The sequence below is a fragment of the Copidosoma floridanum genome, unplaced genomic scaffold, assembly GCF_036245765.1.
Source record: "Copidosoma floridanum isolate Cflo_tuat_1 unplaced genomic scaffold, Cflo_Japanese_pri ptg000030l, whole genome shotgun sequence".
Classification (NCBI taxonomy): Eukaryota; Metazoa; Arthropoda; class Insecta; order Hymenoptera; family Encyrtidae; genus Copidosoma; species Copidosoma floridanum.
The window spans coordinates 39,202,234-39,216,211 of NW_028321907.1; the positions used below are offsets into that span (position 1 = coordinate 39,202,234).

Below are 13,978 nucleotides of genomic sequence, written 5' to 3' on the forward strand. Positions count from 1 at the left end.
TTTAAGGCAAAAGGGGGAGGACAATGCTCCGCACCGTCAGATAAAGTTGTCTATAAGCAGTTGATGGATATTGATTCTATCTTTTTTGAATTTTCTGGAAAATTTTGTGGTCTTCTTAAAAAAGTGTTAGGGTTAGCGGCTATGGCGGCTTCGAGCATTTTTTTTCATTTCTTTTTTCTAAGTATTACTAAGCTCATCACGCAATCGCTTCAATAAACCTTTCTCGTGTGCTTTACGAAATCAAGGTTGCCTGGGTTTATATTCCATGATACTAATAGGAAGTGGCTCTGGTGGAGACTTCAGGTACGCCTCAATATTTTTCAGCTAGTTTGTTTCGTTATTTTTCAAATTTTTCGAGCTTTTTCCGGGCAGCGTCTATGGGACTCATTGACAGGATCCTAAAATCCGCGATGATCTTAACTTTCAGTTTCTTGAAGACTCCGACTTATCCTTCTTTCAGAAAGTCTGCCTTTCAAGAAGGGTTTGATAATTTGGCAACCCTGGTTGCTGCTAGTTGTTGTCCTTCAACTAAGTATTGTCATTTACGGAGAATTTAAAGCCCTTGGTTGTCTAAACTTTTAAGTATTCAGACGTAGTACCTTCTTAGGGTTTTCTTGATTTTTCGGTGTAGAAGCTCTTGCAAATGTGCTTTCTTTTGACTCCTTCGAACCAGACTCTGTTCTTCTAACGATATACGATCTGTAGTCGGGGGGAGTAAGTATTATTTTATTGAGGTTGCCAGTCACCTGCACGGGAGGCTAAAATGTTTAGAATTCCTGAGTTTTCCTGGGGCTTTTAAGAAGGTCTGGTGCAGCGAGGCCAATTGTGGCATCCAAAGTGGCGCGATTTTCAAATTGTCTATATGGAGCATGACGCAAAAACTTAGATAACACGACAAAATTTCTCATTTGACAAATAAATATACCCCAAGCTATTTAACCCAACAACCCAATGCTATTAAACCCATTAACCCAGAGCCTCTACTGGCCACTTTAAAATTGTATGTATTAAATAATAACAAAAACCCCAATTACCACACAACTCAGGGCGCTTACTGGTCGCTTTGTTGTAATAAAATAAAAACAATAACACAAGCGCCAATCACTACACAACCCACGGTGCTTACTGGTCGCTTTGTTAATTAATAAAATAAATTCAAAGACACAAGCGCCAATCACCACACAATCCAGGGCGCTTATTGGTAGCGACCAGTAATAAAGTGTTGTTAATTAATAAAATAAATTTAAAAACACATGCGCCAATCAGCACAGAACTCATGGCACTTACTGGTCACTTTGTTAAATAATATAATAAATGCGAAGACACAAGCGCCAATCACTATACAATCTGAGGTGCTTACAGGTCGCTTTGTTGTGATAAAATAAATACAGTAACACAAGTACCAATCACCACACAACTTAGGGTACTCTCTGATCGCTTTATTAATTAATGAAACAATACAAGTGCCAATCACTAAGCAACTTGATCGCATTCAGGATGCTTTCTAAATTAGTTGAGCTGTACACAACAGCTAAAGCATTCGTGGTTTTATGGTAAATATCGCATGCACTATCAAGTAATACTTTCTTAATTAATAAAAAAGCAAGTTAGTGCCTTGAGTAGCTTAATGATCAGCCCTTACATTATTTTTGAATGCGTTACTAATCAACAAAGCGGCTTGTGAGCGCCCTGGGTTGTGTGGTGATTGGTGCTTGTGTCTCTGCATTTATTATATTAATTAACAAAGTGACCAGTAAGTGCCCTGAGTTCTGTGGTGATTGGCGCTTGTGCCCTTGAATTTATTTTATTAATTAACAAAGCGACCAGTAAGCGCCCCGGGTTGTGTGATGATTGGTGCTTGTATCTTTGCATTTATTATATTAATTAATAAAGCAACCAGTAAGCGCCCCAGGTTATGTGGTGATGCGCGCTTATGTTATTGTATTTATTTTATGACAATAAAGCGACCAGTAAGCGCCCCAGGTTTTGTGGTGATTGGCGCTTGTGTTATTGTATTTATTTCATTGTAACAAACTGACCAGTAAGCGCCCTGGGTTGTGTGGTAATCTGTACTTGTGTCTTTGCATTTATTATATTAATTAACAAGGTGACCAGTAAGTGCCCTGAGTTCTGTGGTGATTGGCGCTTGTGTCTTTGCATTTATTATATTAATTAACAAAGTGACCAGTAAACGCCCTGGGTTGTGTGGTGATTGGCGCATGCGTCTTTGAAGTTATTTTATTAATCAACAAAGCGACTAGTTAGCGCCCTGGGTTGTGTGGTGATTGCGCTTGTGTTATTGTATTTATTTCATTACAACAAAGCGACCAGTTAGCGCCCCGAGTTGTGTGATGATTGGGGCTTTTGTTATTATTTAATACATTAAATTTTAAAGTGGCCAGTAGGCGCTCTGGGTTACTGGGTTAAATAGCATTGGGTTGTTGGGTTAAATATCTTGGAGTTTATTTATTATATGAGAAATTTTGTCGAGTTATCTGGGTTTTTGTGTCACTCTTCATATAGCCAATTTGAATGTTGCCCCACTTTGGATGCCACAATTGGCCTCGGTGGTCTTGTGGTGTGTGGACACAATCGATGAACTCGGTCATTACTGCTGCTGTTGCACTGTACTTGTTTACTCAAGTATTGACAGTAAGTAATTGGTGCCCGTAATAAATGTATCTTATTGAGTTTATTTTTTATTAATACGTATGGTGTGCTAAAACTGATAAGTGCTGCTTGGTCGAGTTTTCTATATGTAAGAATAACGACATTTGCCGACTTGGGTAAAACAGAAAAAAATTTAGGAGCTACTGCTTCTAATGCCCAGCCAATGAATTTTGCATTGGGCTACATTAGGAGGTTATCTTTGTACAATGGGTAAGTGCAGCCGTTGTGGAAACTAATAAAAAGTATATTCAAGGGAAAAGAGTTTTGTCTTTAGTAAGCTTTGTAAGTACCCTTAAGTCTTAGCGTAGTGTTATCCCTCCAGAGCCTTCAACATTTTTATGTTATGTGTCACATGTAACGTAAGTGTTCTGGCTAAGGCTTTTGCCCTATAGACTAGGATCGACACTGCTGGGACTTAAGATACGAGCGGTATGGGCCGAGTCTGTTGGCTTGAATTTCTTTCCTAATCATGGTAAAAAGAGGGGAGTGTTTGTCGGCACACGGGAATCTGGGGAATCCGTCCACCCGATCTTAACCGTGTGTGGGCGCAGGTTTGGTGTAATTTGTGCACTGGGGTCTAGACGTTTAGGATATGCACTAAACTTAAGAACTTGATGGTTAACTGCTTGGTTTTCCTATACAGGCCTCTTTTATACACAAAGTTTTAGTTGTTGGCATTATTCATTAAGTGGGGTTTGGTGGGAGGAGATTGTATTTTCCTAATGACTCATGATCAAATGAGATCAGACTGAGAGTCGAAAGCCAATTGTGAGACACACGTGCAGGTCACTTCTCCTGCGTCTAGCTCTTATCGAGTCAGATAGAAGGAATAAAATTTTTCCGTTACTGATCATTTTCTGTCTTTCCTTACGTAGGTAAAAATTGTTGTGTACACGAATCATCCTCGTTTAGTCAATCAGTTGGTTCCGATATTATTGCAATTATAACTATCCTGGCCAGTAAAGCCAGTAAACGGTAAAAATTGGCCCATTCGGTAAAAGATTACTGGAGAATATTTGTCAGTTCAAGTTTTATTCCTCGATTTCATTATGATTACTATTGTTATCATTATGATTACTCTTGTTATCATTATTATTATTATTATTATTATTATTATTATTATTATTATTTTTATTATTACTATTATTTTCATTTATTTATTTTTACGAGGTCGTCCAGAATGCCTTTATGCACGATAGAAGGGTGTACGAACCCTCCCATGTGTGGGACTCGTTATGACCATACCCACTAAACTGGCAAGACCTTTCTCCTGGGACACCTGGCTCGGAATTTAATCTCGCATTTACACTTCAAGCCAAGGCCACAGAGGCTTAGCCCCTGGTTTGGGCTTCCTTCAGTGTTTCGTTACCAACTTGTCTTGTAACTTTTGCGTCCTCTAGGATCTTTTCTAGTTTCCATCATGCGTTTGAGCTGCTCTTCTCTGTTTACTTGGAAGGTTGAAGCAAAATAATAAGCAGATACTTCTCAGTGCGAGCCCAAACCCGGCCATCCCCAACAAAGGCGCAAGGAGCGCACCCACCGCAGAGCCCGAGGGGCAAAGACCTGGACCACCGAGGTACAGCCACTCATTGGTAGGACGGTGATATAGCGAAGCGGTTCTCAGGAGCCTGCCCGCATTCAAGCGCCCACGCAAACCCCCATACCGCACACCGACCACCCCGCGACCACATCCCAGAAGGCCGGCCAGGAGAAAAAAAAAAAAAAGCAGCGGAAGCGAAGCACCTGAAAGCATGGGTCGCTATACCGCAGCCACTTATCGGTAGGAAGGTGATAGAGTGAAGCGGCTTAAGGGAGTCTGCGCTCGCTTAAGCACCCATGCAGGCCCCCATTGCGCACACCAACCGCCCTGCGGCCACGCCCTAGCGGCCCCACCCCCAAGGCCCCGCTACCACTCCCCCTGAACCCCCCGGGCACCGCAGCAAAAACACAACCCCATGCCTCCCCGATGGCACCAGATCCACACTTGCATCACCTCCGCTCAGTCGTCCAGAAAACCATCCTCCTTTTTATGATTATTATTATTATTATTATTATTATTATTATTGTAATTATTACTATTATTATTTTTTTTTTTATCATTATTATTATTTCACTATTGTTTCTTACTGCCAGTGTACTGAGTGCACCGTTTCCAGGGTACAAGATATTAACTAGTCGGGTGCAACTTGTTTGTAAATGGTAATTAGATTGCGCAATATGCTGCTGTTTAGTTAGTTTGTTTGTGGCTGCAACTGACCGGTGCGATGCACGTGTGTTATCATTATTTATTAATACCTGTGTGTGTTGAGATCCATAAATGTTTAACGAGCTGATTACATTCGAAATAAATACGGTGTACTGCTGCTTGACATTACACAAATATTGTGAATTACTCTATATAAGCATCTTTTTTATAAATTTAGTGAATGATAAACTTTTACCAAATCATTAACTTTTATTTTACACTGTTGCTACTTTGTATATACGTTATTAATGTCTAGCACTTTCTAATATAAATGGCATTCAATTTAACTAACTTATTTCAAATAAATAACAAAAAAGTTTTTTCTCCTAAAAAGTTATGATACCCCAAAAAATACCTGTTGAATCAATAAAAAGTAAAGTAAGTTTGATGTATCCAATATCTTACCAATATAGTAAGGAAATTCGCAAAAACACTTCGTAAATGGTTTTCGTATAGTTTTCTTCTGGAAAAAATTAATAACAATAGAAATAAATAAGTTCAAAGTCTTGCAAAAATACGCTGGCTTTTTGCTGTAGTTCAGTAGGATTCAAAATATGGCGTAGAAGTAGTGAGTGGGTCTGGTTATTATATTTCCAAGTTAATTGCTGAATATCATAGTCATTCACCGGCAGTGCATCAAGAATAGAGTTATGAGTGGTTCAGCTGGGTATCCCAGCAATCGACTTAGTGCTACTGGAGTAGATTTCGCTACAACAGCAAGTCATGGAAAACAATCCTAAGGAAATCGGACAGCCACATCCTTATCACATCGGAAATTTAATTAGCCTCCTCCTTAGTAATTCATCCCAACAGCATACCCTTGGAGTTATATTCTTCAGACCTACTTTCCCGACCAACGGTGAGCGGTTGGTTATCTGGAAAAAGACAAGAAGACAAGATATTCTTCGGCCACCGTTGTACCTCCCTCCAGCACGGTTTCCATACGCAAAGACTTCGAATGTAAAAGTCAAGCTACCCGCAACCAGCTCTCCATTATCAAGAATAATAATAAGGAATTACTAAAAGTATCACCACTGGCCTTTTTAAGGGCCACCATAAGTACGCACATTTTACAATATGAGAGAAGTTTTTCAAAAAAGGCTGGATACCCTGACTACCAATAACCCTGCATTAACCTCTCAACTCTAAGCATTCAACTAGAAATAATTGATCCTCTGTAAAGTCTGTGCTGGGTGAACGTAACAGTAAAACAATAAAAGAAAAATAAACTTGAGCTAATGGGACAGTCTCCAACAGGCAAGCATCATGAAGCAATCTCCCCATGCAAGATTACCAAAGTCTCTGGCGTAACATTAGGAGACTTTGAGAAGGAGCTCTATAACTAGATCCAACACTTCCGACGTTATAGTTTTTCTTTCGATCAGTCTGAGGCTACAAGAGCAAGCCAGAGAAGATCACCCAAAGGTATCTAGGCAGTTACGTTTTCTGGAAACTTCAGCCAAATAAGAGTTCAGCTTACTGGTCCTTTTTAGGGCCATTGAACGTAGAACTACTTCGTGAACAAATATTTTACAACTCAATAAAGTTGACAAAAAACGTCCTTCAAGGCTTAAAAAGTTTTAACCATGTCTAAAGTCGCAAGAGGGTGAATTGGAAGGAAAACGTTAAATGCTTTAAATGTATAAATTATGCTTTATATGTATTTAAATTTAAAATTTACATTGATTAAAACAGCAGCGTCAAAATTGACACATAAAGAATCCATTAGGTGAGAGATCAGCTTTCCATTATAATACTGACAGTAATGACATCTCCCAGATTTCAAAATATGTAGGAAAATATAAATTTTAAATTGGTTATAAACAGCGGAGATATTAATCTCGAGGACTTTGTTGCCCTGGTAAAAAAGTTGGAGATTGGACAATTTTTAATTATATTTTTTTGTCAGTTTTAAATCTTCACAGTTCTAACAAATAGCCCTTTTTATTTGTTATAGAGTAAAAACGCGCCAATTAACGGCTTTTTGGGGCCAACAATTATTTTATGACGGTTATATATATTGATTTTAGAACTTTGCAAGAGACTATTCATTAAGGATACTGTTTATTGCCACTTCAGAGGGGTTAAGAAATTCTTTAAAAATATTAATTTAACACATCAAACTTATCTTACCTTTACTTTCGTCAAAAAGTATTTATATAAAGATTTAAATGGCATGGGATTCTAATTTTTTAATTTCTTTAATTTTTTTACCACTTGAAATTTTTTTTAATTTTTTATCCATCATACTTTTTTACCTATTGCTCAAACTTCATACATTTTTTTTTCCGCCCACATAGACTTCGTTTAAATAGATTGATTTAGGTCTCTAAAAGCTTCGAAGGAGACAACATTGGAAGATTTCAGAAAATCAAAATTTTTTGAACTTTATTGTTTTAAACTGAATAATAATGAGAATTAAATTCTCCAAATCAAATAGCATGATTGTATTATTTTTATCATATTCATAACTTTAATTTATCGGGATATGTCATTGAGAAACAATCATTCTTACATTTTACAATCAAAAATAAATATATCTTAAATTTTAAAAAGTATAAACAAAATTAAAATAATAAAGAAATACTTAACGACCGTTAACATAATGACATGGCTAATATAATTGTTTTTTGATTGAAAAAAAGTGAAAGTGTAAGATTATATCCTTCGTAAAATAAAAAAGCAGTGATTGTCAGTGGGAGTAAGAAAAAATTGGTTTGCTTCTTACTTGAAGCAAAATTTAATGGTTGTGTTTCAACTTAATTTAGGTTGTATTTGCATTTATTTTCCACTTTAACATTCTTAAATTTTGGTTTATTTATCTTGACTTTATCTTAATATCTACGTTTTGACTTCTTTGCTTTTTACTGTTCAGCTTCTAACACCAATTTAATAAGATATTTTAAATATGAGTAACTATGGCTAAGAAGAATAGACCTGCTTCTTCATTTCTCTGTTAGCATTTCATGAAGCTCTTTTCAAATCTGTGACACGTTTCTCCCTCCGTTTGGATCCTTAAAAAATCCATATTCTAATTATTAAGGTAGCTGTTTGTAATATTGGTGTTAGCTTTTTTCTCTCTGACTTAGTAATTATAGTATTCTAGTTTCATGTATCTTTAACCTAATTGTTGTAAACATCTTTCTTTTTCATTTTTTTAATTTAGAATGAGTTATTAATACTTACACTACTTATTTTTTTATCCAAAAATCGTTATCCATAATTTTATCCTCCAGTGTTTTTGATCTATAGATACATTTTTATGTTTGTTCTTTATTTTGTAAGATTAGTTTTGAATTTTAATCAACTGGAGTCGGTGATTTTTTAGGCACGAGGGTAAGAAAATGAACACACCAGTGTATCTCGCTTTTCTCTTTGGATTCTATTGTAGCGACGTTTTGCTGGTTATTTGTGCTAGCGTCATCAGGTTTAACAAATTGTACACATACCTATAGAGATTATACATACTAATACATATGATTAGAAAATTACAAAATTACGAAATTACAATGAATCACCTGTTCCACATCATCATAATTTTTTGGAGGGCATTAAAATAGATTACGTTCAACGTTTTCGTGCTTGTTTTTTTAGTTATCAAAAATTTTGACTTTTTGTTATTAAAACTTGTCATGTATATTACTTAACTTTGATTTCTTAACATATGTTAGTGATTTTTAGTCCATTTTTGTGTACGTTTGGCACTTCTAAGTTTGTACTTTTTTCTGCCTTTTCCTGATCCTAAGTCACTCAAAAAGTCTAACCTCAATATAACCTCATACGCTAACAACCAAATTAATTTAGTTGTTAAAGGATCGAGTGACTTGAAAAATTTCGAACTCAATAACTTGGTAGAATATAAAATTTAATTTAAGACCTGAAGACAATTGTCATAAACAAAAATCAAAATATTTGTTTGTAAAACCAGTAGTAAATTACGGCAGTTTCAAAATTTATACAATAAATTGTATTGTTTCTCTGTAATTTTCATAGTTCGACACACTTTTAAGTAGCAATACCACTTAATTAATTTTTTTTCAGGTCACAGCGGTTCATAAAGCCAACATTATGCGAATGTCAGACGGCTTATTTTTACGATGTTGTCGAGACGCAGCACAAAAATTTCCAAGTGTTAAATTTGAAGAAAGATATTTAGATACAGTTTGTCTTAATATGGTACAAGATCCAAGTCAATATGATGTCCTTGTGATGCCAAACTTATATGGTGATATCCTTTCTGATATGTGTGCTGGCTTAGTAGGAGGGTTAGGACTTACTCCTAGTGGCAATATAGGTTTAAATGGTGCTTTGTTTGAATCTGTAAGTATGTTAATCATTGTCAGACTTATTACTTATTTAATTATTTAAGGTACATGAGTTGTTTGATGCATATCTATATCTTATTTTACTGCTTATATAAGGTACGAAAATCTGTCAGTAACTCCCTTGTGTCATTGCAAACGTAATAGTAGTTCCCGTACCTGGTAGTGCAAGTTACCAGGGCAAGCGCTACTTAGTCCTGAGGGACTTCTTGTGTTGACTCTAGATTAATGTGAAGCAAGTTTAAACACTGTTTTTCCTACTGCAGATGCAGTAAACATTCCAAAGTAAAAAAAATTCCCAAAGTGGAAAAAAACAATTACTCAGCTGTTAAGCATTATGACGTTCAATTTGTTCATTTTTCTAGTATTTCAATAGAATTGAGAATATTGTATTTTTAATAGATGATCTTTGTTTGTTTTATATTTATTTTTTTGAGAAACTCTTAGTAATTTTCTTGCTTCTCTATTTCTCCGTATCTTGCAGAAATACTGAAATGTTGAAGCTTGTTACATAGCTTACTTTTTATTGAAAGGTATCACATAACTTCATATACATACATATTTACTATAAAGTGATATAAATGCAATAGTACATATAAGCTTATCAACTTCAAATATGATTTACTAAAATATGCTATTTGTATTACGGTGTCCGTAATTTACTAAATTCTATTTTTTAGTCATTTACCCCCTTAACCCTTTTGATTATATCCCAAAATGGAAATCCGTACCATAAAACTAAAAAAATTTTCCAGCTTACTTGTGCCACCAAATACACAATAATTTGCTGTTTAAATAGCATGGGATTTTAATTTTTTATCTTTATTTAATTTTTTTACTACTTACAATATTTTTTTAAAGATCTTAAAACTATAAAAATTTTGTATCTACTTTTTGAGCTTGTTACACATTATTTTTTAGCCTAAAACAATAATGTTAAAAAAATTTTTTTGATTTCGTCTCCTTTGAAGGCTTGGGAGACCTACATTGAATTTTTTTAACCGTCCTTTTGATCTGAAAAAAATGTGTATTGAATGTAAGCAATATGTTTCAAACTTTGATGTTTAAAAAATTCAGAAACGTATTGCAAGTGGTAAAAAGAATCAAACAAAGATACAAAATTAAAATCCCGTGCTATTTGAGCGGCAAATCATTTTATGCTTTGTAGCATACATTTATTGGAAAATTTTTGGAGTTTAATGGTACAGATTTTGATTTTTGGGTATAACGAAGAGATTGAAAGGAGTATGTGACAAAAATAAAATTTGGTACGTAACAAACACCTGAATACATTTACATGTGGCCCTATTAGCTCACCGAAACTTCAATAAGTTAATGATTTCATAGGTGTATTCAGAAATAAAACTTTCTATTTTGCATGCTTAGCATTTTACACCTTAAATATAAAATAACTCACGTACTTTGTGAATTGTGGAACAATAACATATTTTTCTTGAAGGTCGAAAAATTGAAAATGCAATAAGTTATGACGCTGAAAAATTTCAATAAAAAATGCTGCCTTACAACGAATTCATTTCAACTATTTACATTTCATATTCTTTTCGTTTTTTACTTTTCGTATTCACGATGAAATTGAAAAAATGATTTATGTGTTCAATTCATCCTTTAATTGATTCGATAATTAAAAAAAATCAAATTTTCATATCTGTTCATTCCTAATTGTGATATAATTTTTGTTTTTTTATTAAAAAAACCATATGAAAAAAAAATCAGTGTAATGTATTAAAAAATGATAAATTTTGTTAATTTGTCTTTAATGTAACAACTTCTTCGTTACGCCTTATCATATCTTTTTTAAATAAAAAAATTAAAATATAGAAACTTGTTAGGAAGAAAGCAAAAAGGATGTCTAAAAAGTGATGGTATTGTTTATCGTTACAAATAAGATAGTCATGGCTTTGTTTATCAAACTAAAGCAGACGTAAGGCAATAATAAAGGTATGGCAGATATAGTGTAGATAATGAAAGAATAGAAAAGATTAGATGAGGAGTGACTGATTTTTTTTACTTTTAAAGTAATAGTGAAGAATATATTTTCTCTTACTTTGTAGGATGATTATGGGAAGCAATTCAGGATATACTACAGGCGTCAACGAACATTGGGAGGCATATGTAAACAGCTATACTAAAATAATTGTATAATAATTTATAAACAATACTATCAAGCTATTATTCTCCAGCTTGTGTTGCTGGCCAACCTAATGTTGACTTGAGTATTTACTTTTTTGCTTGAATTTGCTTTTTTGACTCATTTATTTGCTATCAGTATACATGAGTTTTTTTTATTCGAGTAACTATTTTTGACTGTCAGTTATTTTAACTATCTGAAATTTTCACTACATATGTATACATTCATACATACAAATAAATGTTTATATGTATTAATTGTACATCTTGTTGCTACGTTTCTGTAATCTTGAGTATGGATATTTCCGATTATCATTATTAAGCTACGTTCTCTTAAATTATACTTTTTTTCGTACATCCACGAGAGATATTAAGAAACATTGAGTAAATAATCATTTACTTATAAGAAAAGCTGTCACTAATCATAGTGTTAGTTTTAGTTACAAAGGCGCTACTCGGTCAGCCTCGGCGATTTCCGGGTAATATCGCCTCATTATTCGAAAAAAAGATCTATTGACCATTCGTCCAGGAATCGGTCTTTCTTTTGTCTGTCATGCTGAGTTACAAACATCAGCTTCATGTAGTTTTTTTAGTACCAAAAAGCGAATACACGCTTACATTCACATTTGTAGCTTTCACCTTAACCATTTATTGACAATTGAAGGTACGAATCATTTCTCGATTTTCTATTCGTCTATGGGAGTTTGTTGTATTTTTTGCTCACTCTAGTTTTGCTACAACAATTTTGTTTAATTTAAGTTATCTAAAGTATATTGTGATTATGTTACTCGGAGTTTTCTCATATAACCAACTTAATATTGATTCTTTGTTTGATTCATTCCGTTAAGCAGCTTGATACTTGAAATTTTATTTCAAAATCACAAATAAACTGACAGGGAGAATATTCACTTAGTGTAGATTGAGCAACCAATAAATACGTTTGTAAGTTGTGTAGTCATGTTTTCATAAGTATCTAATCACAATGTTCAAATAACATTTGTTAGAATGTTTCACCTTACTTATTAAGTTTAAAAATTGGAACGGTAGTGATACTACATACTACATCAAGAACAAAGTTGTCAGTCATATAGCTGGGTAACCCAGCTACACAGATACAGAAGAGACGCGACACCATAGCTCTAGTGGCGCCTCTCTCCTACCTAATACAGATGCTTTCCCAATCCAGGCGAGCAGCTGCTCGAAAGTGTCAAGGGACAACTCTCCTAACCTATTAAAAGAAAGTAGCCTACACTGTGGTGGCTCTGTTGCTTGGGCCAGTGGCTCAGCGCTCCTGACTGGGGGAAAATAGCCTCCAGTCCAGCAGGAAGGCAGACCTGCTGCAATGGGAGCAGAGCTACCGCTTTTAGTGACGAGTTATCTCCAGTAAGTAGAGAGGCTCCCCCAATTCCCTCTCAGTGTGGAGTCGTCCAGCCAGAGCCTTTACGTCAGTAACTCGTCTCAATGACATACGAGAAAGTATTATCCAGGCCCTTTTGGGTTTGTATAGCCTTTTCTATTTAAATTGCCTGTTTAACAACATCTTTCATTGTTACGTTATCTTTTATAGGGAGTTTTGCCATAATTAGTTGTTTGAGTCCGTTTCTGAAACATTTGATTGCACCCTGTCGATTGGGAAGCTAACTGCGCTGCTGAAACTACGATATCGTCTTTAAGTCGCTTCACTTCCGTAATTTGAAGCGATTGGCATATGCTACAACAGTTATCGCGTTTGTATCTGTTTCTCATCTCACCTAGTGACTATTAAATGGTCTTTGTAGGTGCATAAATAGTTTTAACTTGTTATTTTAGCGTATCTAGGTTGGCAAACTATATTCCGCGTATTACTTCGGGTGCCAGGAGGGTTTCGAAGCCAAATATCAAAATTTTTTCAATATATTTTGATCTCCTGAATCTAAATTTTTAGGGTAGAATGTTGTAAAAGACTGACATCATTGTTATAAACAATTGTTATAAACAAATAAACAGAATTAACATTTCTACCAGGGAAAAATTTTTTTATATTATTTGGACTTTGCTGAATGGAAAAGCTTTCTTGACGAATTTCCGAAATATCGTAGATTTCAAAAAAAAATTAGAAAAAATTAAAGGACTTGAATTTTTAGTTATTTGACGGGTCCATACCATACTTCTCCGGCATATTTATCAAATATAAGTAGCCTAAAATGTAAGTTCAACCTATCTGTATGATGATGTGGTAATGCCACTTTTTTAAATGTTCATAGTTTTTGTTAGTAAATTTTTAAAAGTGCATGTTTGAGCTAGTGTATTGCACGTTTTGTGACTAAAAATTTTTGTCATCTATAAAAGATAGTCGGTCCGTAGTTTCATAGTTCTACCAGTATTAAATTTATATATTTTAACTGCTCAAATTAATTTAAAAGGTATAACAATAAGTAATAGTGTTTCGAATTGTTATACAAATTTGTTGGACAAATTTTTGATTTTTTCCTAAAAAAAATTTATTCATCTAATTTCATCTCATTTGACTTATATGAAAAAAAGAAAAAACAAACAAGCAAATTCGTTCGAAAAAGCTTACAATTTAAATAAGAATACCACAAAATTTGAGAAA

At 34.4% G+C, this 13,978-nt stretch overlaps 1 protein-coding gene across 2 annotated transcripts in view; it reads left to right on the plus strand.

Moving 5' to 3' along the window:
* The window catches only part of Idh3a (isocitrate dehydrogenase [NAD] subunit alpha, mitochondrial), a 199,779-nt gene that overhangs the window by 133,048 nt on the left and 52,753 nt on the right, over positions 1 to 13,978 (plus strand). For both annotated transcript variants that reach the window (XM_089596190.1, XM_089596189.1), the window contains one exon: positions 8,957 to 9,235. In XM_089596190.1, the coding sequence (XP_089452316.1) occupies positions 8,957 to 9,235 (279 nt within the window). The remainder of the gene's footprint in view (positions 1 to 8,956; positions 9,236 to 13,978) is intronic.